Source organism: Schistocerca cancellata, chromosome 3 (assembly GCF_023864275.1).
Source record: "Schistocerca cancellata isolate TAMUIC-IGC-003103 chromosome 3, iqSchCanc2.1, whole genome shotgun sequence".
In the NCBI taxonomy this organism is placed as follows: domain Eukaryota; kingdom Metazoa; phylum Arthropoda; class Insecta; order Orthoptera; family Acrididae; genus Schistocerca; species Schistocerca cancellata.
The window spans coordinates 766,961,325-766,984,924 of NC_064628.1; the positions used below are offsets into that span (position 1 = coordinate 766,961,325).

The following is a 23,600-nucleotide window of genomic DNA, read 5'->3' on the forward strand; positions in this document are numbered from 1 at the left end:
GAACCTCCCTTTGCGACTAGCGCCTGGTGATGGCAGACTGAGCATGTAATTCTGGCAGCATATATGCTAGCTTGGTGGCTGTTTTGCCCTCCAAGACCAAGTGCAAGGCTCAACTTTTGAACAACCCTGATATCATTGCTCAGTTTCACTATTGTATCAGCAACTCCACAGACCTGGCAGTATGTAAATTGTGTTGAAACTACTCCTTTCAGAAGCTGTGGGAGCAACTTCTGCAATGTCAGTGTGCTGAATACATGTTCTTCCACCAGTGTACCTAGTTACTGAGGTATCTTGTGACATCCTCCGTAGCACATAAGGGTCATCTGCTTCACCAAGTGGAATTGTTGCACAACATACCTCTCCTGTTCTGGAGACTGAGTCCGTGGGATCAACTGTTTACATTTCTGGAAAAATTCTTAACAATACATTTTGCAGTTTTACATACGTATACAGTATGCTCTGATTCTCCTTATTCTAATCCAGAGTGAACCACAGTTTTCATTGAGTGTTTATTAATGTAATTATTATTCCTAATATTAAGCCAGTCTCCTTGGCAACTGATGCATGAGCTCAAGTGGTGGGGCAGCTTGCATCTAAAATAGATACAGATTACACAAAGTAGAGTCAGAACTATGATGATACCAGAAATCAAGACACTCATTGTCATGACTTTACTACATTGTTGATCATGGTATTGCTGTACATGTTAGAGCAATTACTCCATGGTAATGTGTCCCTCTTGACTTGCCATTTGCCCACTGAACAACCTAATTTTTAACACAGAGGCATTATTACACTGAATCATCACATAGGCAACCAGTAAAATAAAATTATGAAACCCTTTATTTTTAATAAATTCCCTTAACAAATCATTTAAGAGCAAATGGATCTACTCAACTGATTTCTCATGCTTAGTATTTCCCCTAATTTGTTTCATGCCTCCTTTACTCACTTTTTTGGTGCAACATTTGAAACTTTGTCTTTGCGACAGAAGTGTTTGTTTCATTTTTACTGTGAATACATCCCAAAAACTACATTCTCACAAAAAACCACTTGTGGTGCTACTACATGTAATATGTTGACTGGTAATTTCCCTTATTCCCCTTTCACCAAAGCTAATTACAGATCGAATCCTCGTAAAGCTCTGCTTCCTTGTACCTTTCAGCACTACATCTTGTGAACTGAATCCTAATGACTGTTACAGTGATCATTTGGTTCATCCTTTATGGCAAGAGAACCTTGTGACAATGCATTATTGGGAGATGTCTCCACCAGCTGAAACAATGTCCCACTGAGTTCCAATGTGCACTGTGAGGGATCAGTTTTCACTCGATTGTTTTTTTCTTTTCTCTCTTCTTTAGTGCATATTACATTCAAGTATCATCAACTTTAAGAACCTCCTGATCCTCAGGCACATATTCTGTAAGGATTCAGCCTTGCCAGCCCAGTCACTCCTCTTACAAGCGCTTTTCCTCTTTTATATCCCTTCCCCTCTCCGCCCTTAAGAGGATGTGACAAGTGATGATGAATCTGCATCTGTCAGAAATAAATGCATATGTATCACTTCCTTATCCACAATGTCTGTAACATAATTAAAATCATTAATAGCTTCACGTGTATCCTTCATAGCATTTACAGCAAAATTAACATCTCCACCTGCGCGCTGCATGATGCGAAAATCATTGGCACAAGTATTCATGGTGCTTGGCCATTCAGGGTCAAACCTGGTCTAGGCTCCCCGGGTAGTACACAATACCTATTATCTCCAAATGATGTAGATACTACTCCAACTAATTAGGTCTACCTGTGTTGCTATTCACACCATCATGTACTTTAGTGTAGCACATATTTATTTTGTCTGTAATTATCAGTTCCTTCACACCGTGAATTTTCCCTAGATATTGGAGCTGTTAATTCTATAATCTTACTCCCTCCTGCTTCAGTTAAACTCACACTATTAACCTCTTTCCCTGACTTGTTGCTTTTGTGTAGGTACTATTTTTATTTTATCTCTCAAGTGCTTCTATATGCCTATTGTTTCTTATCCACGAATCAGCAAGTTGTCTAACCATTCGTGTCATCTGTCTCATCTTTATGTAAATGGGAGTAGGTAAACTGGGTACAGCCCTTTTCCCTTCCATAGCCTTTTATTTGCTGACATGTGATCACATTGTCTGCTCTCAGTGCAGATAATTGAGATGCTAACGTGCTCTGCGTTTCCTCAGAGGCAACACTATGTGTTTTTGACTCTGACATGATGGACCATTGGTCAGTTCCACAAAAAACAAATGACAAGATACCAAAATAGAATGATGAGGAAGCCACTTAAATATAATACTAACACAACACTTTGTACTGTAACTAATTCTCTGTTTGAATATCTGCTCATGATTATTACCTTACGCATGTCAAAACAACACATACCGTCACCCTAGTGCATGTTAATGCACCATGTTACAGCTGCTGATGTAGAGGTGGCAGCAACCAGTTCTGTCATCGAATGTAGAGGATGGTATGAGTGACTGCTATGGCGAAAGGTGTGGCTGGTAGGCAATAAGGTCAGGATATCTGCAACTCACCACACTGGGTGTGGCTGCAGTGATGTCAGCTGCCAGGTGATGATTTTCCATGGGAAAAGTACTTGTTGAAAAAAAAAATCACTTTATTTCATAACAAGCTATGGCTACAAACATGGTACCAAGAAGGTGGCCAATGCTCCCCACGACCTAGGCTGGCCACAGCATCGGCACAGGGGCTGTAGTGCTGATTCAGGAATGGAGAGGAGTGGCATGTGTCGTGGATGGTGGCAGGAGCACAGGGTGATGGTGATGCTTGTGCTCTCACAGGCTGATGAACAATGACAGCGTTTGCGTGATTGGACAGTGATGGCTGGGCAGATAGATGGCCCATGCTGGAATTCTGATCCACCAGGAACATGGCTGGCGGCATATGGTAGCTACCAAGTGTGTGGCCTGCCAGTGGAAAGGCATCAAGTTGGTAACATACAAATTTAGCACACATGGCTAATGGTTAGTGAAAACAGTGTCCGGCAGTAGCAGATCATTGACAATGTTGGCTCAAAGACTGGCACATACCTCCCTTGTGACTAGTGGCTAACAATGTCCGAGACTGAATTTCTAAATTTGGTGGTACCTATATATCTGGTAGCCTGGTCCACTGTCATTTCTGAAACGGTAGCACTTATACCCTCCAAGTTAAGGCGTCAGGCCCAAACATTGAGTAACCATAACACCATTGCTCTTTTTTTCCTGTCATATCGGCAATTTGACAGTCCTGGCAGTATTGTAATGGTGCTGGGTCTTCTCCTTTCAGAAGCCCTGTGGTTGACTTCTGCAATGTCAATGTGCCGAGTATGTATTCTTGCACTAGGACCTAATTACTGACATGTCTTGCGACACCCTCCTTATGACATCATTTTGCTGAGTTGTTCAAAAGAATTGCATGCTTTGCCAGACAGAACCTTGGTGCAACAAAGTTAACAGATATTAGTGAAGAAAATGGGGTTGCCAGCAAGCACACAGTTTGCCATGTGTGAAAGCAGTCTGAAGTTGGATGTCCATTGCTAGCACTGCAGAATATAGGTCCTTGGAGAGGACTGTTGCCTTCTTTATTCCTTATTGCTCTGTGAAAGGAGAGAGGTCAATGGTTAGATGTGAAAGTTATGCTATAAAGCAGCTTCACATAACTTTCATGTCTTGTTATTAGAGTGAGTTGTCAAATATTTAATTTTTGCTTATGTTACTCCATTTAAAAAGTAGATTATTGAGTTTCCAACTCTCATTATTCCTTATTATCCAAGTTGCAGAATATTTGTTTAAAAAAACAATAAAAGAATTTTAATGTTATGTGTTATGTTGTAAGTCCTCCACTCGCAGTTGCTTGACAACATTGACATTTTAAAAATATTTTTACCTAATTGTGGAACTGCCAATATATACACTACTGGCCATTAAAATTGCTACACCAAGAAGAAATGCATATGATAAATGGGTATTGATTGGACAAATATATTATATTAGAATTGACATGTGATTACATTTTCATGCAAGTTGGTTGCATAGATCCTGAGAAATCGGTACCCAGAACAACCACCTCTGGCCATAATAACGGCCTTGATAAGCCTGGGCATTGAGTAAAACAGAGCTTGGATGGCGTGTACAGGTACAGCTGCCCATGCAGCTTCAACACGATACCACAGTTCATCAAGAGTAGTGACTGGCGTATTGTGACGAGCCAGTTGCTTGGCCACCATTGACCAGATGTTTTCAGTTGGTGAGAGATCTGGAGAATGTGCTGGCCAGGGCAGCAGTTGAACATTTTCTGTATCCAGAAAGGCCCGTACTGGACCTGCAACATGTGGTCGTGCATTACCCTGCTGAAATGTAGGGTTTCGCAGGGATTGAATGAAGGGTAGAGCCACGGGTCGTAACACATCTGAAATGTAACGTCCACTGTTCAAAGTGCTGTCAATGGGAACAAGAGGTGACTGAGACGTGTAACGAATGGCGCCCCATACCATCACGCCGGGTGATACTCCAGTATGGCGATGACGTATACACGCTTCCAATGTGCGTTCACCGCGATGTCGCCAAACACGGTTGCGAACATCATGATGCTGTAAACAGAACCTGGGGTCATCTGAAAAAATGGCGTTTTGCCATTCGTGCACCCAGGTTCATCATTGAGTACACCATCGCGTACGCTCCTGTCTGTGATGCAGCATCAAGGGTAACAATAGCCATGGTCTCCGAGCTGATAGTCCATGGTGCTGCAAATGTCGTCGAACTGTTCGTGCAGATGGCTGTTGTCTTGCAAACTTCCCCATCTGTTGACTCAGGGATCGAGACGTGGCTGCATGATCCGTTACAGGCATGCAGATAAGATGCCTGTCATCTCGACTACTAGTGATAACGAGGCCGTTGGGATCCAGCACGGCGTTCTGTTTTACCCTCCTGAACCCACTGATTCCATATTCTGCTAACAGTCATTGGATCTCTACCAACGCCAGCAGCAATGTGGCGCTACGATATACCGCAGTCACGATAGGCTACAATCTGACCTTTATCAAAGTCGGAAACGTGATGGTACGCATTTCTCCTCCTTACACGAGGCATCACAACAAGGATTCACCATGCAACGCCGGTCAACTGCTGTTTGTGTATGAGAAATCGGTTGGAAACTTTCCTCGTGTCAGCATGTTGTAGGCGTCGCCACCGGCGCCAACCTTGTGTGAATGCTCTGGAAAGCTAATCATTTGCATATCACAGCATCTTCTTCCTGTCGGTTAAATTTCGCGTCTGTAGCACATCATCTTCGTGGTGTAGCAATTTTAATGGCCAGTAGTGTAGCTGCAGTAAATTATCATTTTCAAGTCCTCAACCTAATTCATAGTGTTTGTGGCAAATAATGTACTTGTACTGCCAACAACAAGTATTTTTGGTGTATTAGTGATGATACTGCTGGATGTATTTCAAGAAATGGTGCAGTTTTGATGTCTTAGATCTTTGACCCAGATGAATATCAATAACACATGTATATACAAACTTGATGAGCAGAACAAAAATAACCTTAAAAGTATCACCTCATTAGCATCCATTGTTTCACTTCTGATTATCATTTGGCATTTCCTCCTGGACTTACAACTTAAAGTAAATAAAGTATTTATTATGAAAAAGTGAAGAATAACAACAGTTTTCAAAGCAGATAATGGCACATTTTGCAGCTGCCACTTCAAGGGTCTGTAAAATCACACACCTGCTTCTAACTGGTATTTGTAGCCAGTAAAATTATTCTTGTAAGAACTGCAGGTTGCTTGACATGATGTGCCATGACAAGACAGAAAACAAATATTCTGTCGAGCCAGTTTGTTATTAGCTCTTATTTCAGATTATGTTTCTGTACTCTGTTGCTAAGTTCGTTCACAGGACAAGAAATAAACTGGAAGTTAGTTAGTCAAAATTAAAAACTCGTTTTATTAGTCAGCTCTTCTGCAAATGATTTGAGAGTTGAAATTTCGTTTTGCTCCATCACAAGTAACAGTGTTTATTATAAAATGGGCTCTATTTTTAAAGTATTTAGACAACTATTATAAATTGGGCTCTATTGTTTGAGTATATGTATAACTGGTGGTCTCAGAAGCTATTAGTGCACTCTGACTACAAAGTGTAACTGAGAAGGAAGAATATTAAATAATGAATAAAAAATAAAAAGTTCTGCTTTTTTTTAAAAAAAAATTATGGTTATTTGTACCTTATTACAGACAAACCAAGTATAACAATATTATGAAAAGAACAGTTGCTACTCACCATATAGTGGAGACCCTGAGATGTGTGGCCTCAGCTGCCAGAGGTTGCAGTCGCGCGCGCGCCCGTGTGTGTGTGTGTGTGTGTGTGTGTGTGTGTGTGTGTGTGTGTGTGTGTGTGTGTGAGAGAGAGAGATTGACAAAGGCCTTGTTGGCTGAAAGCTTATATTGTAACACAGTATTTTTGCTGTGCCTATTTGTGACTCCGCATTTCCTCTACTTTCCTTTTCATAATATTGTTACATTCCATCCTGGATTTCCCATTGTTTGGTATAACAGATTATGATAGTTAACTCAAAATATATCCTAAAGTAGTGGTTTTTGATTGTCATTTCGAGAATCAGGAAGTTTAGGCATTATAAAACAGTGAAATAGGCAGCCAAAAAGGCATTTTAAATAGCTAAAATAGGCAATAAAATGCAATCTAGAAAATGCCTATTTATTTACAAGATCGCTCTTTTCAGAGAATTTATGTTAATACTTTAATTTTTTTAAACAAAATACTAATTCTGCTTGACAGAAAACTGAAAGTGTTTCTTGTAAAACTATACATTGCAGTGCCTTATCATCTTATTGGATGTACATGATAGTCAAATGTTTTTTTAAATTTTGTAGAGTCGTGTCAAGACATTTTTAATATGAGAAAGTGACTCTTCATCATCTACAGAGGTAACAATAGCAAATCTAAAATGTTGAACTATTGTGGGCTCCCACTTCTACTGCATTAGAATTGTCACCTAATAGAATATTTAAAGTATTTCTAAGTTTGTCAAAATTGGGATTTTTTAAAACACCATTTTACACTTTTTGTAACTAGTGAACCCCATTTCCCTGTCACACTGTCCTATTTTTTCACAGCTCCACAACTTTCACTGAAAAATCAATGGCTGCCCTTTTTCTTGAAGCTGGCAGATCACTTGTGGCAGGAAACCAAACTTGGCTGGAATGGAAGTTAAACTGAACTTGGCTGCAATGAAAATTAGTCGCTTCTCACCCCCAAAGTTACTTTGCTGCTGCAGTTATAGATGCTTCAACCTCCAGAGTGATGATCACCTTAGATTGCTCAGGAAATGTGAAACATAGTAAACTGCTGCTGAAAGCACCCCCCACCCCCCACCCCCCACCCCCCAAAAAAAGAAAAAAAAGAAAAGAAAAAATCTCGTTATGATAAGTTGAAGAGGCAGATGTATATCTGGTGCGATGCCTTGAAATGTGTGAATCCTTGAGTGGGCTTTCACAAACATCATAATACTGGAAATTGATTTGTCAATGTTCAGAAGCAAGCTTTGTCTCTTTTCTGACGTCTTGTAGAAACCATGTGCTACGCAGGTCAAGTTAAGCATGTTTTGAAGTAGCACTTTTTAAAGTTGTTCCAGCTTTTTCATGTGTGGTGCAGCAACTGAGATGAAAAGTAATACACTGTCATACAGAATTTCTTCAGGTCATGGTAACCATTATGAATTGGTAAATAACTTTGCGATAGTTGAATCGTAAATTTTTTCTAGATACTCTGCTGTAAATGAGAGCACATGGTTTATCTTCTGAAGGATGTAATTGTCCACCAGTGCACTGGTAATAAAACAACCTGTAGGATCAGCTGACTTGTCAATTGAAATCCATATCATTTTATTTTTTTCTTCATCTTTAATGATTTTCACTACTTCACCGTAACATTCACTTAACATTTTTTCAAACTTGACTCACTGTGCACAGATTCATCTGCATACCTCTCCAAAAGCTGTTTAACTGTAGGATTTAAGAGTTTCCACAAACAGATTCTGGTGTCAATAAAAGTGTTACATAAGTCAAATACAAATTGCGATTTTCAACTCAATGCTGTGATTGTCATTGGAAGTAAAGAAATCTTCTTCGCAGTAGTCTTGGAAATTACAGTTTAGTGCGAGCTGGTGGTTCACTATCCCACACCACATGTTTACACTCCATGGAGGCTGATGTTCCACCTGACGAAGCCAGCAGTGATTGTCAACAGACCAATGGTGCAAGTTTTAGTGATTTACTTGGCCATGATTGGAAAATGTGCCTTCATCTCTAAACAAGATGCATGATACGTCTGGAGTGCGCTGTCTTAATGCCTTTGTACAAAAGTTAACACAATTCTCATAACTGTAACATGCAGCTCTTGACCGAGTGAGATGTGGTGGGGGTGGAGAATGCTTAGGAAACTTGTCTGACTCATACCACTTACTTATGTGATAGTGCAGGAGCTAATGTGTGGATCAATTGCAACAGCAGCAAGAACATTAATTCCACCTCTTCTGTCATTGTTTGTTTCCTTCTGTTATGCTGTCTAAATATTACACTACCACTTTCACATAGCTGGTTACAGGGATTGATAAATAATTTCCAAGATGGCTGAAATCTATTCAGATATCTTGCTGCATACTCCGTACAAGAATGAACTGCATCCTTCTTACACTCTCCATACACATAAATCTGATCCACCACTCATGACATACTCCTCATATTGTCACACACTAACCAGCAAGTCACAATGTACTCAAGGAACTCACAAGAACACTGTAAGCAAACAACATTGTATCTAAAAACTATGCAAGTTGAATCACACAAATAAGTGTCGGTATGAAAATTTTTCAAAATATCATATCTTGTAAATGACTCGCGCTAGAATCCTGCAACAAACACCACTGACATTCTAATCCACCCTATGTTTAGTTTGTTAATGTCAACAGACATTGATGTTAAAAGAAAGGTGTATGTTTGCACAAAAAATACACTTTCTAAGTAATATTAAAATTTGTTTATTGGCTAAGAGTATAAGCTCCTGACTGCTGGTCCATTCTGTGGAAACTGCACAACAATAGCACTTTTGATTTCTGCAATATTTGCAGTATAAGTTTTAGGTGATTCATCCTATGTATAAACTCCCCCACCACCGAATGGACATAAGAAACCATACCTCTACAGCACCACCCAGCAGTCTACGTCGGGGACCTTATCAGTCACTACACACAATGGAAACATAGGGTCAACGATAGCTACAGTGAAACACTAACAAGCTGCACTGATGATAACAATCTATTTCTGCTATTTGACGCAAAAGAGAAGGGATCTTTTAAATCAGCAGAGTACATTCCTTACTCACATCATAAGCAAAGACAATGAGAATTTACTGCTGCAAAGGACCCACAGACTACTTCAAGACTTCCCACACAGCTAACATCGATCAGCTCTAATTGAAATAGGAGTAAGCATCCCCTTGATCAGGTCGTATCCCCTTCCAAGGTAGAATTTTCAGTAGACAGATTGGAAGTAGTTCTCCAACGAGTTTGACAAATTCTTAGGCTGTATTCCATCCACTGTCGAAAGCTACCAAAGGTACATAAGAGCAATAACTGAAATAGTAAAGAAGACCATCCCTAGAGGATCCCACAGGGAGTACATACCAGGATGGAATGCTGTTTGTGAAGAACTACAGAAGGATTTCCTCCAAGGAGGGGATGGAGAGAGAGCAGATGACCTGCTATACACACTAGACATGGCTCAGTGTGAGAAATCATCAGAAACAGTTGTGAACCTTAACTTCAAAAGATTTAATAGAGAAGCCTGGGCACTTTTAAAGATGTGCTGTGGAAATCCTAAGAATGCAAAAGGTAACACAGTCTTGCACCCAGGCAGGATTGTGAATCATGTTGGGATTACTTCTAATCATGGGACAAGGCACACGTGAATTTATGCTCAGAAGACATCCAGTCCCAAGCAGAACGTATTTTCCCAGCCGTTTAGTGTTGAGGAAATAACAGTGGCATTCAAAGAAGTGGGAAAGGCACTGGGGTCTGATGGAATTCATCCTGAATTCCTCCTGAATTGTGGTAAATATATGACAAAATAGCCATCAGGATTCTTTACCAATATCATGATGAGAGGGAGAACCCCCCCAATGGATTGAAAAAGTCTTATGTCATTGCTATCATTAAGCTGGGAAAACCAAGTAATGAGCTGAAAAGCTGCCACCCAGTAGCCCTTCTTAACTCAATATACAAGCTTCTTGAAAGAGTCATCTACAAAAGTATCTTAGATGTAATACTAGAGAAAATTCATATTGAACAAGCTGGTTTTCACCCAGAAAGAAGCTTCACAGACTAGATAATGTCACTTACAACCTAGTTAGAAGCAAGCTTTCAAAATAATTTAAAAACATCAACTGCATTTATATCTCTCAGGAGCTTATGACACTGTTTGTAGATGTAACCTCCTCTATAAACTCATCTAAATAATCCCATGCAGAAAAACAGTTCACCACATAACAAAGTTCCTGAAAGGTCATTCCAGATTTACTGGGCAGCAAGATAAGCTTGTCAAAGATGCTAAATAATGGACTATATCAGGAACCAGTCCTCACCACTCCTGTCTAATCTGTACATCTCTGACAGCCTGACACTAGGTCTTGTAAGTTTGGCTATGCCGATGACTGAGGGGTGGCAGCGGGACATCGAAATTTTGAAGAAACGGAAGCCCTCTTAACATGTGATCTGGTGACAATGGGAAATTATTTTCGGAGATAGAGATTGAAACCAAACCCCACCAAGATAGAGATAGCTTGTTTTCCATTTGTACAACAGAGTGGTGAATAGGCAGCTCCAGGTCTATTTTTGTGACAGACTACTCAATAATTAGCACCCAAAATATGTAGGGGTTACATTGGACTGGACACTGTCTTACAAGAAGCAGTTGGAAAACACCACTGTGAAGATTTGAACTAGGACCAACATCCTACATAAACTGTGTGGAACAACCTGGGGCTCCCTGCTGAAACTCCATACACTTCAGCACTTGGACTAGTCTACTCAACTATGGAGTATGGTGCTCCTGTATGGCTCAATAGTGGTACACCAAGACCAAACGACATAAAATGGTTGTCCATATTAGTCACATTTTGCCCCCTGGACTTCAATGAAATGCAGCTGTACTCCATGAGTTTAAATGGATACTAGCCAACCTGCAACTCCCTATCCATCGAAGTGCAGTTATCCTAGAAAGAAATTGGCTTCAGCCAAGAAAACCGTCCATGTACACACCTCAGTTCAACTTTAAAGACTCATGGGAAAGAGACTGGACAGGGACTTGTGCTCCACACTAGCAAAACTTGCCCTGCATAAGAAAGAAACCTCTGCCTTTGACCAATCGTGCAAAACATGGACAATGTTTAACAGAATACGTACTAATCATGGCAGAAGTGTGAGCTCTTTTTCATTGAAAGGGTAAACCTCCATCTCCAAAATGCAGTTGTGGAGCAACCAGGCGATCTGTTCATCACATAGTTACAGAATGCCCCAGTAGGGTCTATTGTGGTACTTTCAGTGGTTTCCTGATAGCTATGAATGATGCAGTTGATTATATTAAAAGTTTAGATGTCTGTTTGTAAGTTGTGTGTGGTGTTGTTTGTAATTATGGCATAATCCGTATCACTTAAGGCAGGGGGATTATCTTCACAGTCTCAGATGTTATTGAATTTTGCATATGTTAAAATTCAGGAGTAAGTAAGAAACATGTATTTTTTTGTTTTCTAAAAAAAAAAAAAAAATCCTGCCCAGAGATACAGGCCTCCAAAGATGACACTGTGAACAGCATTTTGAATATGTGAATATCGAACATTTTTTAAAATGACATATCTCTGTGACAGTTCTAGATATTTTGTTAGAGTTTTTTTATTTGAAAGATAATTGCTTTATGATTACAATGGTATCCTCCGTTTGGACATATCTGTCAAAGTTCTTTTACTGTCGCCTTTTGGATTTTTTTTTTTTTTTGGTAATTTACAGATTTTTTTTTTTTTTCAATGATGCCAATCCAGAAAAATTAGATTTTTTTGTGTTGATTAGTACCATGTACTATATTCTCTGTAAAGGAGAGCTTCCACTTTTAAGTTGGACAGGTTTTATTTTTAAAAATAATTTATAGCTTTCAAGGGTAGTATATGCCCTCACTGAAGTTGTTTCTTACTAATTTGTTTGTCGCAATGTTTATTTCTATTGTCTTTGCTGCAGTTATTTCTTTTCACTTTCATTGTTGCGATATTTCTTACACTTTGTTGTTGTTTCCTGTCAGTTTCTTTGTTGTGGTTGTTCATTGTAGGTTTCTGTATTGTAGTTGTTCAGTGCTAATTTGTTTACTGAAGAGGCTTCTAAGAAATCTGAGACCATCCAGTAAGTTGTGTGTTTTCGTGAGGAATTTGTTAGTTGACACTTCGTGAAAAGGACTGTTTCAAATGTCTTCTGACTGGGGCCACAGGAGAGTGAAGTGTGCTGACTATTTGCATATCCATAAAAGAGTGATATATAAGACAAACAAAAAAACAGACGTTGTTCAGGTTGGGAATAAGTGTTCTTATTTGAAGACTGTTTCAAAATGAAGCTGTTTCCAGCGATGACTTTTTGTGTTTTAAATGTTTTGACAGAAAAACAACAACAATGACAGTATCTGAACAAGGTGAGCCTTCCATGGTGCAGATGATGCAGATTTTGCATCAGGAGAGGAAGAACTATATACCCTGAATCAGTCCACTACAGAGGTAGGTTTTAGTCCTGTTAAGAAATCGTGGTCAGTGAAGTCGAGTCATAAGCTCTGTGCATCAAGAAAGCACAGAGAAACTACTGAAGTTATGGATGAATACACTACAGCAAAACTGGCACACTCTTAAAAGTAGGAATTCCATCTTGAGAAGACAATGAACCAAAGCACTCTTGCACTTCTTGCCAGGAATATTTTGCACATATCAATTCAGCCACTGAATATTGTGCATCCTATAGTGAAAAGGTGCAGGTTTTAACTATTGTTCCAGAGATATTTTCAAAGAAAACAGTTTTGAACCACATTCCATCAGTATCAAAGTACATGATAGAGAAATTGAGAAATGTGAGTTCTGTAAAAGGAGTCTTTGGAAGACCAGATCCCTATTATGGTCATCCTGTAGAAGCAGCTCAAGTTCAAATAGTGCACTCATTTTATCTGGAAGATAAATGCGACTGTTCTCGCCAGAGTGCCAACAAAAAAGACACTATAATTGTAACAGTTAAAGGTCAAAAAGTTGTGAAAGTGAAGAGGTACATGACTTGCAGTATTAAAGAAACTTTTGTAGTTTATAAGAGCAACTATACAACTTCACATGTTGGAAGATCAAAATTTTATGCATTATGATCTAAGTGGGTAATTCCACACCCACCTAGAGATGCCTGTTTATGTGTGTTGCTGCATGAATTTTGAACTTTGTGTGGTAATGTTGAAGAACTTACTGGAGCACACAACATATCACACCTTGGTTGGGCATGTGAAGTAATTAGTAGTCTGCGATATAAAGTGAGAGACTTGTTTGTTTCAAGAATGTGGTGACTGCCCTGGAATGGTAGGACTGTCTTTACAGACACATGGCCTGGAAGACATAGCAGATAACTCTGCAGAAATTACATATGTGACATGATAGGAAAATAAACTAATTAAGTAAACAGTTGCCTTTGACAGTTTCATTGACAAACTAGGTAAATGGTCAGTGCAGAAATTATGTATGCAACATGGTAGGAAAATAAACTAATTAAGAAAACTGTGGCCTTTGACAGTTTCATTGATGAACTTGGTAAATGGTCAGTGAAAGCAGTAGCACACCAGCACCTGAAGAAACTGCGACAACAACACATTGCAGAAGTGAAAGGGTGTGTACAGGCTGAAGAACTATGTTTAGTGCTTCACTCTGAGTTTGCTGAGAACTGGTCTGTAACTCTCCCACAAGAAGCAGAAGGGTACCATTGGAGTAATGACCAGGTTTCAATTTTTACAGGAGTGACAACTTTCAAAACAAGACCACAAGTGTTGCAGTTATAAGTGATGACACAGAACATTACTCAGCACATGCTTTGCTAGCAATGCGCAAAATTCTTCAATTGCAAACAGGGGCAGAGAAGATCATCTTTATTTCTGATGGTGCTCCTAGTAATTTTAAAAATTGTTACCAGCTGTTTGAATTGAGTAAGTCGCTTGTGCCAACTCTCCAGACCAAATGCAGCTGCGATTCAGAATGCTGAGGATTTTATGAGAGTCGTGAAATCTTACACCCACAGTTCTCATTCTTTTGTCCAAAGAGGAAATTGAAGAATTCCATGAGCAGAAAAAAGAAGAATGTACCAAACAAACTACTCATGTGAAAGGAATTCAGAAGGCACATTTTTGGATTCAAAGTGATGGGCGAACTCTTATTGCATGCACTTTAAAGAGCAAGAAAGAAGAAATTTCATTCATTCGGCCAACACCTGAGAAACAGCAGAATAATATTCAGATTCACAACCTGAGAAGGGGGATGTTTGTGGTGTGTGTGTGTGTATGACTGTGACTGGTGGATTGCAGAGATTATAGACACCAGTTATGAGTTAAACAAAGTTATAAACTTTATGCTACCACATGGACCAGCTGCTGGATATAGGCTCCCAGCTGAAGGACAGCAAAAATGCCATCAGTGCTCACTTCCTGTTCACAATATTTTGATGATGATATTTGGTTTGTGGGGCACTCAACTGCATGGTCATCAGCACCCGTACGAAGTCCCAATTTTTACACAATCCAATTTTTACACAGTCCAATCTAGCCACTGTTACAAATGATGATGATGATGAAATGATGATGAGGACAACACAAACACCCAGTCCCCGGGCAGAGAAAATCCCCAACCTGGCTGGATTCAAACCTAGGACCCCATGATCCAGAGGCAGCAATGCTAGCTGCTGGACCATGAGCTGCAGACACAATGTTTTGAAGATTGAAAGTGCTCCAGTTCCTATTGGTTCAACAGGGAGACATCACTCTATATCAAGGGAAGATACTGTAGCAGTGGAACACATTTTTAGTTCATTGTCTGGCTAATTTCAGTACAAAACAGAGTGTACAGAAGATGTATAAATGGACCTTTCCCGTACATTTTAGGACCATTTAAAATGCTTGAGAAATGAGTACCTTGCTCATCTTTCAAAACTAAAATTATGTTAAATGAGGCTAGGTTTTGATTTTTATGAGCCTGTTACGTGATAATGTGGTAATAAAACAGGTTTTATGTATGTATGTATGGCAAAAATTTCAGTTGTTTATAAAACATGTTCAACTTAAAATTGGAATCTCTTCTTTTCAGGTAATGTAGAACTATATGGTACTAATCAACAGAAAAAAATCAAAATTTTATGGATTAGCATTTTTGAAAAAAAAAACCATAAATTCTAAAAAAAAGTTCAGAACACTATAGTAAAAGAACAGATGGAGGGTTTCTTTGTATTCAGAAAGCAGTTATCTTTCAACTAAAAAAAAACCAACAAAATGTATAGAACTGTTCCAGAGATACAGCATTCTAAATTTTTTTCCAAAATTCACATCTTCAAAATGGTTTGCAAAGTGTCATCTTTGGAGGGCTGTATCTCTGAGCAGAAATGTTTTTGGAGAAAACAAAAAATACGTGTTCCTTACTTAGGCCTTCATTTTAACATATGCTAAATTCAATAACATCCGAGACTATGAAGGTATGATTTTTTCCTAGCCTGCTTGAATTGATATGGACTGTTCCTTATATTTAATATTGTGCTTAAAAGCATACAATAAATAAGTAGTAACTAGCCTAATTTGAGGGCTGTTTGAGAAGGCTGTTTTTGATTTCAGTTGTCTAGTCTTCTCTGTCTTATTTGCCTGCTATGCGTTGTATAGAATCTAAACTAATATACTTGGTCTGACTGTGTGATATTGAACAACAACAATGTAGGAAATGATAGATTGCTACCCACTGTGAAGAAGGCACTTAAGTTGCAGACAAGCATAATTATAAGACACTTACATAAAGCCTTCAGCAAAAATTGCTTCAGCAAAAGAGAAACACACACCATTCATACACACAAGCAAGCACTACTCATGCACACATGACTGCAAACTCTGGCAGGTCAGGGTGCAAGCAGCAGTCTGGAGGGGTCAGAGAAGGGGAAGGGATAGTATTGCATGGGTGAGGGGGGGTAGACAGACGTATCCTGTGCAGGGACTAGAATGCCAACAGGTCCAGTGTCAGGAGATTGTGGGGCAGGGAGGTGGGGAGAAAAGGAGAGGAGTGGGGAAAGATGAGTAGGTGTTTTGGCAGGGGGCAGTAAACAAAGAGGGTGGGAGATGAGAATGGGGAGGAGATAATAGGACAGAGGGTCTGGAAACTTTTGGGTGGAGAGTGTGGGGACAGTATATTACTGTAGTTTGATGCTTGAAAATTGTGCTAGCAGAGAATGTGTTGTAAGGAGTAACTCCCACCCGTGCAGTTCAGAAAAGCTGGTGGTGGAGGGGACAATCCAGATGGCTTGGGAAGTGAAGTAGCCATTGAGATTAAGTATGTTACATTCAGTTGCACGTTGTACCACAGGGTGGTCTACTTTGCTTGTGGCCACAGTTTGGCTGTGGCTGTTCATCCCAGTGGACAGTTAGTTGGTAGTCGTACTAATATAAAAAGCTGTGCAGTGATTGCAACAGATCTGGTAAATGACATGGCAGCTTTCACAGTTGGTGACAGGACTGGAATAGGAAGTACTGGGTGGGTGGATTGTGCAGGTCTTGCACCTGGGTCTTCCGCAGGGATATGATCCTTGTGGCATGGGGCTGGGATTGCGAGTGGCATAGGGATGGACTAGATGTTGTGGAGTTTGGGTGGGCAATAGAACACCACTTTAGGTGGCGTGAGAAGTATCTTGGGTCAGATGTCACTCATTTCAGTGCATGATGATAGATAATCAAAGCTCTGGCAAAGGATGTGGTTCAGTTGTTTCAATACAGGGTGGTACTGCATGACAAAGGAGGCACTTCTTTGTGGCTGGTTCTTGGGGTTGGTGTGAGGATAGGGCATGTGAGGGGAAATGCCACAGGAGATCTGTTTGTGGACTAGGTCTGGGGGATAGTTCCTGTCTCAGCATACTGAGAAAAGAAGTTCTTGTCACTGCAGATATGTTGTCCCCAGATGGCCAAGCTGTATGGGAGGGATGTTTTGATGTGGAAGGGATGACAGCTGTCAAAATGCAGGTACTGTCGAGGATTGGTGGGTTTAAAGTGGGCAGAGATGCAAATGGAGCAATATGAGAGGAGTTGGTCAACCGTCGAGGAAGGTGGCACACTGGGTTGAGGAGGTCCAGGTGAAGCAGGTGGAAGAGAAGGTGTTGAGGATGTTAAGGAACAAAGATAGGGTATCTTGGTCCAGATCATGAAAATATCATTGATGAACCTGAACAGGAGCAGGGGTTTGTCATTTTGGGAGGCTAGGAAGTGCTCATCTAGATGGTTCATAAACAGTTTGGCAGAGGGTGCCGTTCGGGTGCCCATGGCTGTGCTGCAGATTTGTTTGAGTATCTTCCCTTCAAAGAAAAAGTGGTTGCAGGTTAGGATAAAGTTAGAAAGGTGTATGAGGAATGAGGTAGTGGGTTTGCAGACTGAAGGACATTACAAAAGGTAGTGTTCAATAGCAGTAAGACCTTGGTCGTGTAGGATGGGGATGTATAGGGAGGCGGCATTAACAGTGATGAGTAGTGACCCAGGAGGTAAAGGTAAAGGTGTGGTGGAGAACTGTCGAAGGAAGTGGTTGATGTTTTGATGTGGGAGGATAGATTATGGGCAGTTTGTTGGAAGTGTTGGTCCATGAGGCCCGAAATTCTTTCAGTAGGGGGCACAATAACTAGCCACAAGGGGTATCCAGGATTGTTGGGTTTGAGAATTTTGGAAAGCATGTAGGAGGTGGGTCCTGGAAAGGGCCTAAGGCTTTGCAAGGGCTTTGGTTATCATGCCCTGAAATGAAGGACATCCTGCCAGGGATCATTCCCACACCTCCTAAATTGATGTTCTGTCACCCACCCAACCTCCACAACATCCTAGTCCATCCCTGTGCTACTGCCAATGCCAACCTTCTGCCACAACTATCATATACCTGTGGAAGACCCAGGCACGAGACCTGCCCAATAACACCAACCCAGCACTTCCAACGCCAGTCCTGTCACAGGTTTATCCTTCACCTTGAGGGGCCAGCCACTTGTGAAAGCCTCCATGTCATTTACCAGCTCTGCTACAGTCATTGCACGGCTTTTAATATTAGTGTAACTACCAACCAGGTGTTCAATGGGATGAACATCCAGTGCCAAACTGTGGCCAAGAGAAAAATAGACCACCCTGTGGCACAACATACAGCTAAATGTAACATGCTTATTTTCAGTGGCTGTTTCACAAACTGGGACATCTGGATTGTCCCCTCCACCACCAGCTTTTCTGAACTGCACAGATGCGAGTTACTCCTTACAACACATTTTCTGCTTCTGTAATTTTCCCAGCCTCAACGTACAGTAACATACTGTCCCCACACCCTTCACCCAAAAGTTCACACCTCCTCTGTCCTATCATCTCCTCCCCTTTTTTGTCTTCCACCCTCTTTGTTTACTTCCTTCTGCCAACGCCTCCGCCCATCTTTCCCCGCTCCTCTCCTTTTTGACTCATTTTTACCCACCTCCCTGCCCCACAACTGCCCAATGCTGTGTCTGTTGGCATTATAGTCCTTGCACACTCCACCAGACAGCATTCTCCTCTCCCCCCACCTGTACACTGTTATCCCTTTGCCTTCCCTGACCCCTCCAGTTGCTGCTTGCATCCTACATGATAGTTGCATTCCGCTCTGAGTGCTGGAGTTGGCAGTAATGTGTGCATGAGGTGTGCTTGCTTGTGTGTATGACTGGTGTGTGTTTCTCTTCTGCTGATGAAGGCTTTGGCTGAAAGCTTTGTGTAAGTGTCTTTTAATTGTGCCTGTCTGCAACTTAATGTGTCTTGTTTACAGTAAGTAGCAATCTGCCTTTTCCTACATTGTGTGATATTGGTCACTGTTTACTTGGTAGCGCATTATTGTATGTAGACAGTACATACTAAATTAGTGTGAAAGACACTGAAGTGACACTAACTTCAAAAGTATGTCAAATGGTCATAACTGTAATTATTGTATTGTTATTTGTGTTGGTGAATAAATCCAAGTAAATTTAATACATTTCAATGACTTCTGTGTTAATTGTGTGTCATGTACAATCAAAGCATTACACACTAATTAGAGTAAAAGAAATAATTCTCAACTTTTCTACAATTAATGTGTATGTTTTAGGACAAGCTTGTGTATTAGAACAACTGTTGTTGTTGTTGTTCTTGTTGTTGTGGTCTTCAGTCCTGAGACTGGTTTGATGCAGCTCTCCATGCTACTCTATCCTGTGCAAGCTTCTTCATCTCCCAGTACTTACTGCAACCTACATCCTTCTGAATCTGCTTAGTGTATTCATCTCTTGGTCTCCCTCTATGATTTTTACCCTTCACACTGCCCTCCAACGCTAAATTTGTGATCCCTTGATGCCTCAGAACATGTCCTATTAACCGGTCCCTTTTTCTTGTCAAGTTGTGCCACAAACTCCTCTTCTCCCCAATTCTATTCAGTACCTCCTCATTAGTTATGTGATCTACCCATCTAATCTTCAGCACTCTTCTGTAGCACCACATTTCGAAAGCTTCTATTCCCTTCTTGTCTAAACTATTTATCGTCCATGTTTCACTTCCATACATGGCTACACTCCATACAAATACTTTCAGAAACAACTTCCTGACACTTAAATCTATACTAGATGTTAACAAATTTCTCTTCTTCAGAAATGCTTTCCTTGCCATTGCCAGTCTACATTTTATATCCTCTGTACTTTGACCATCATCAGTTATTTTGCTTCCCAAATTGCAAAACTCCTTTACTACTTTAAGTGTCTCATTTTCTAATCTAATACCCTTAGCATCACCAACTTAATTTGAATGTTGTGTCCAGAGAGGACACAATATGAAAATTGTCATGGAGGTGAAACATAGACGACAAATAGTTTAGACAAAAAATAAAAACTTTTAGGTTCGCCTTCTCTTCCTTTTACTACTGTTGAATTCCAGTCACCCATGACTACTACATTTTTGTCTCCCTTCACTACCTGAATAATTTCTTTTATCTCATAATACATTTCATCAATCTCTTCGTTATCTGCAGAGCTAGGTGTCATATAAACTTGTACTACTGTAGTAGGTGTGGATTTCGTATCTATCTTTGCCACAATAATGTGTTCACTATGCTGTTTGTAGTAGCTTACCCACATTCCTATTTATTTTTTATTCATTATTAAACCTACTCCTGCTTTACCCCTATTTGATTTTGTATTTATAACCGTGTATTCACCTGACCAAAAGTCTTGTTCCTCCTGCCAACGAACTTCACTAATTCCCATTATATCTAACTTTAACCTATCAATTTCTCTTTTTAAATTTTCTAACCTACCTGCCCATTTAAGGGATGTGACATTCCACGCTCCGATCCGTAGAATGCCAGTTTTCTTTCTCCTGATAACGACGTCCTCTTGAGTAGTCCCCGCCCGGAGATCCGAATGGGGGACTATTTTACCTCCGGAATATTTTACCCAAGAGGACGCCATCATCATTTAATCATACAGTAAAGCTGCATGCCCTCAGGAAAAGTAGAACAACTATGATTTCAAAACTATTTTGGAAATCACTATGAATTAAGTGACATTCTCTGAAATCGGTGAAAATTTCAGGTGGCAATGTTCATGCCATGAACAAAATATGGCTCTAGTAAGATGGAACTTCTATCAATGACAATGTGAATGCTATTAGTTACTCGACATTTATCACAACACATGTACTTGTTAAACAGCCAGGCAAATTAGCAGTCGAGGAAATTCTTTTTATAAACTTCACACTTTATGCTACATATTTCATGTGTTTCAATGCTTTCTAAATTATTATCTATATTACATGAATTGATGCACCAGAAAACCCAGTAGAAATTTGCTCAGTGTTATAAATAGTGAGGCATATTACTTAGTGCCCATCTGGCTCTACTAAAATGTGCTTTTTTTGTATTCCAGACCAAACTGTTTATTTGCCCAGGAGGGAAATGACACCCCGGAAGGCAAAAGAAATAAGTAACACAAAGAAGTACAACCTCGAAGAATTTGAAGAAGACTCTGACTCTGAGGATATGGACAGCGATCCCGCATGGACTCCAGCAGCTAAAGTGAGTAGCTATGTCTTTATTGAGGCTCTTTCTATGGATAATTGAATGTTGAATGTGGGCTTGGATTTAAATGCAACAATAGATGTTGGCAGGCACTACACAGGTAACATTGTGAATGAAGAATAATTAATAACTCATTAAGCCTTCAAACTTGTCAGTTTTTTTTGACAATAGCAGCATGCTTGTGTATACTGTTTGTGGGTTCTTTATTGAAATGGATTTAACTATACAGAAATAACTAACAAGGGAAACTCCCCATCTCAACCCCTCAGATTTAGTGGTAAAATGGCCCAGTGGATTGCCCCTCAAAAACTGAACACAGATCACACATTAAACCAGGAAGAAGATGTACTGAACTGCATAAAAAGAAGCAAATTAGAAACAGTAAATGGTCTAAGCTCAAGATGGTAACATTGAGTGAATCGTAAAAGTCACCACATCATGGCTGTGTGATCACAGTGTTGGATTGTTTAGTGGGAGATCCATGTTCAAATCTCACTCCTACCCCATTATTATTATTATTATTATTATTATTATTATTATTTTCATAACATTATGTACTTTCTGTCCAGTCATTTTTATGATCATTTCATCTATGTTCATTCAGTTGTTGTTCAGACACAATAGTGTGTGCATACCTGTTTATTAGTTAGCAGTTTCATACACTGAAGAGCTGAAGAAACTGACACACCAACCTAATATTGTGTAGGGTCCCCATGAGCACGCAGAAGTGCCACAACATGATGTGGCAATGATTCAGCTAATGTCTGAAGTAGTGCTGGAGGGAATTGACACCATGAATCCTGCAGGGCTGCCCATAAATCCGTAAGAGTACGAGGGGGTAGAGATCTCTTTTGAACATTACAGTGCAAGGCATCTCAGCCATGGTCAATAATGTTCATGTCCGGGGAGTTCAGTGGCCAGCAGAACTGTTTAAACTCAGAAGAGTGTTATTGGAGCCATTCTGTAGCAATTATGGACGTGTGGAGTGTCGCATTGCTCTGCTAAAATTGCCAAAGTCCATCGAAATGCACAGTGGACATGAATGGATGCAGGTGATTAGACAGGATGCTTACATATGTTTCACCTGTTGGAGTCTATCTTGACATATCAGGGGTCCTATATTATTCCAACAGCACGCACCCCACACCATTACTGAGCCTCCACGGGGACTTATGACCACAGCAGTTGAGTCCCATAGTGCTCAGAGCCATTTGAACCATTTGAGCCTCCACCAGCTTGAACAGTTGCCTGCTGACATGCTGGGTCTATGGATTCATGAGGTTGTCTCCATATCCCTACATGTCCATCCACTCGATACAATTTGAAACAGGACTCATAGGACCAGGCAACATGTTTCCAGTCTTCAAAAGTCTAATGTCGATGTTGACAAGTCCAGGCAATGCATAAAGCTTTGTATCGTGCAATCATCAAGGGTACACGAGTGAGCCTTTGGCTCCAAAAGCCCATATTGATGATGTTTCATTGAATGGTTTGCACGCTGAATCTTGTTGATGACCCAGTATTGAAATCTGCAGCAATTTGCAGAAGGGTTGCACTTCTGTCTCGTTGAACGATTCTCTTCAGTCATCATTGGTCATGTTCTTGCAGGATCTTTTTCCAGATGCAGCAATATCGGAGATTTGATGTTTTACTGGATTCCTGATATTCACGGTACACTCGTGAAATGGTTGTATGGGAAAATCCCCACTTCATCGCTACCTTGAAGATGCTGTGTACCATTATTCATGCGCTGACCACATTCAGACTCAATTAAATTCTTATAACTTGCCATTGAAGCAGCAATAAATGGTCTAACAACTGTTGTCTTACATAGGCGTTTCCGACCACAGCACCCTATTCTGCCTGTTTACATATCTCTGCATTTGAATATGGATGCCTATACCAGTTTCTTTGGCACTTCAGTGCATAACAGCTGTGCTATAGGGTGCAGAAATGAAAGCCTGCAACTTATTTAGCCATTTTAAAGACATTCTCACTTTTACTAATGACATATCTGGACTATATGACCAGATGTACTTTCTTGACAAGGATTTGTATTTCATACCAGTCTAATGTTTTTTGATATATAAATAAGATAAAGATTCATGATTCCATCGTTGTTGAACATGAGGTGTGTGAATGACTGCAAATGGTCTCCAAGTAGCC

The 23,600-nt window shown here is 40.2% G+C and overlaps 1 protein-coding gene across 2 annotated transcripts in view; it reads left to right on the forward strand.

Annotated features, from left to right (window-relative positions):
* Positions 1 to 23,600, forward strand: part of LOC126175803 (uncharacterized) — a 142,506-nt gene that overhangs the window by 12,644 nt on the left and 106,262 nt on the right. For both annotated transcript variants that reach the window (XM_049922788.1, XM_049922787.1), the window contains exon 3: positions 21,283 to 21,431. In XM_049922788.1, the coding sequence (XP_049778745.1) occupies positions 21,283 to 21,431 (149 nt within the window). The remainder of the gene's footprint in view (positions 1 to 21,282; positions 21,432 to 23,600) is intronic.